The sequence below is a fragment of the Condylura cristata genome, unplaced genomic scaffold, assembly GCF_000260355.1.
Source record: "Condylura cristata isolate star-nosed mole 26May11 unplaced genomic scaffold, ConCri1.0 scaffold00060, whole genome shotgun sequence".
NCBI classification, from domain to species: domain Eukaryota; kingdom Metazoa; phylum Chordata; class Mammalia; order Eulipotyphla; family Talpidae; genus Condylura; species Condylura cristata.
Genome location: NW_004567161.1, coordinates 58,510 through 60,248, shown reverse-complemented (window position 1 = coordinate 60,248; position 1,739 = coordinate 58,510). Strand labels below are relative to the sequence as shown.

At 73.7% G+C, this 1,739-nt stretch overlaps 1 protein-coding gene across 1 annotated transcript in view; it reads left to right on the top strand.

Moving 5' to 3' along the window:
- BAIAP2 (BAI1-associated protein 2) overlaps positions 1-1,739 on the top strand; it is a 10,312-nt gene that overhangs the window by 2,107 nt on the left and 6,466 nt on the right. The window contains exons 2-3 of the mRNA XM_012734561.1: positions 5-55; positions 220-357. Coding sequence (XP_012590015.1) covers positions 5-55; positions 220-357 — 189 coding nt within the window. The remainder of the gene's footprint in view (positions 1-4; positions 56-219; positions 358-1,739) is intronic.

The following is a 1,739-nucleotide window of genomic DNA, read 5'->3' as shown; positions in this document are numbered from 1 at the left end:
CGAGCTGCTGGTGCAGCTGGAGCAGAAGGTGGAGCTGGACTCCAGGTACCTGAGCGTAAGTAGCCCGTGCGCCCGGACGGGGCCTCCCGGCCGGCCCTGGCCACCCTGCGCTTTGCCTCGCCCGTGGGGAGCCTGCCCCGGGGTGCCCGGGAACTGAGGCGCTGCCCCGGGAACCGGGGGCACCGGCCGCCCCACACCCCGCCTCCCCGGTGCCTGCAGGCCGCGCTCAAGAAGTACCAGAGCGAGCAGAGGGGCAAAGGTGATGCCCTGGACAAGTGCCAGGCGGAGCTGAAGAAGCTGCGCAAGAAGAGCCAGGGCAGCAAGAACCCCCAGAAGTACTCGGACAAGGAGCTGCAGGTGTGCGGGGCGCCCGCCCGAGAAGCCCGCAGCCCCACGCCCCGCGCACTCGTGCCGGGCGGAGGGCGGGTGCAGGGCTGGGAGGGCATCGCCCGCGCCCAGAGCCCCGCTGAGGGGTCCCCGCGCCCCAGTGCCCCCTTTGTCACCAGGTGAGGTGCAGACCGAGCGCCCCGCCTCTTGCTGCTCCTCGGAGCCGGGGCTCACCGGCCTGAGGGTCAGCGGATGCCCACCCCGGAGTGGGGCCGCAGACGCCCCGGTGAGTGGGCGGGGTGGGCCCTGGCACAGGCAGCCTTGGCACAGCTGCTGGCCGTGGCCTGGCGTCTGGGGCAGCCGGGGCGCAGGACGCGGCGACCCCTAGGAGGGCGCAGCGGACTGCCCCTCACCCGGGGCCGGCCTGCAGAGCCGCTGTCCTGTCCTGGGCGGGGCCGTCCGGCTGGGGCCTGAGCGTCGCATGCCCTTCCACGGCTGACCCCGCTGGCGGGCCGGAGGGGCCTTGGGCCGCACCCACCCTGAGCTCTGCGCCTGAGTGACCCTGCAGGGGTTGGGGCTCCCAGGGGCCCTGGCCAGGGAGGCGCCACCCTGCCGGGCCCCAGGCTGGACAGGGAGCAGGGCGCCCTCGGCCGGGGACCGGCCTCTCTGCCCGTCACGGGGCCGGGAGCGGGCACGTCTGATTGTAGGTCGGGGACAGGCGCAAACTAGGCCGGGCTCGGGCTCCGTCTGGACAGGGCTGCTGGCCCCGCCTGTGGCCTGACGCCGGCCTCGGGCCGCCCCCCCCATCGGCAGGCCAGGCCACCCCCCCAGACCCGCCCCGGCCCGACCCCGGCCCTGGCAACGCACCGTTCTTTTGAGCGCGAGCCCACGCTCATGTGGCCTTTATTACAGTTACTGCAGCGTGCTAAGGTGGGAGGGGAGCTGTGCTGGGAAAGGGGGTGGGGGGGGCCCCAGGATGCACCCCCCCCCCGGGACAGAGGGGAGGGCGCTGTCCTCTTCGGCTCAGCTGTCCGTCCGCTGAATGGTTCCGTGACTGAACTCGTGTGCAAGCGTGTTCAGGGTGTGTAGCTGGGAGGGGGCCGCGGAGTCACTTTGGGGTGCAGCCGTCTCCCAGGTCAGCTCTGTCCTGGTCCGCAGCAGCCACACAGGGAGCCCTCGGGCGTCCTGGGAGAAGCCCGGCCCGGTGCGGCCCCGCCAGGGGGCAGCAGCGTGGGCCGTGGCCTCCAGCAGAGCTTGACCAGCGGGCTGGGAGGCTCTGCCCTCGCCGCCTCCCCTGTGGCCTGGGGGCCAAGGCCCAGCGCTGGTAACTGTGCGGCCTGGGTTCGAGCCCGGCCAGGGGAGCTGACCCACAGCCTGCGTGGCGGGCCGCTCGTGCCTTGCCCGCTGCGCCA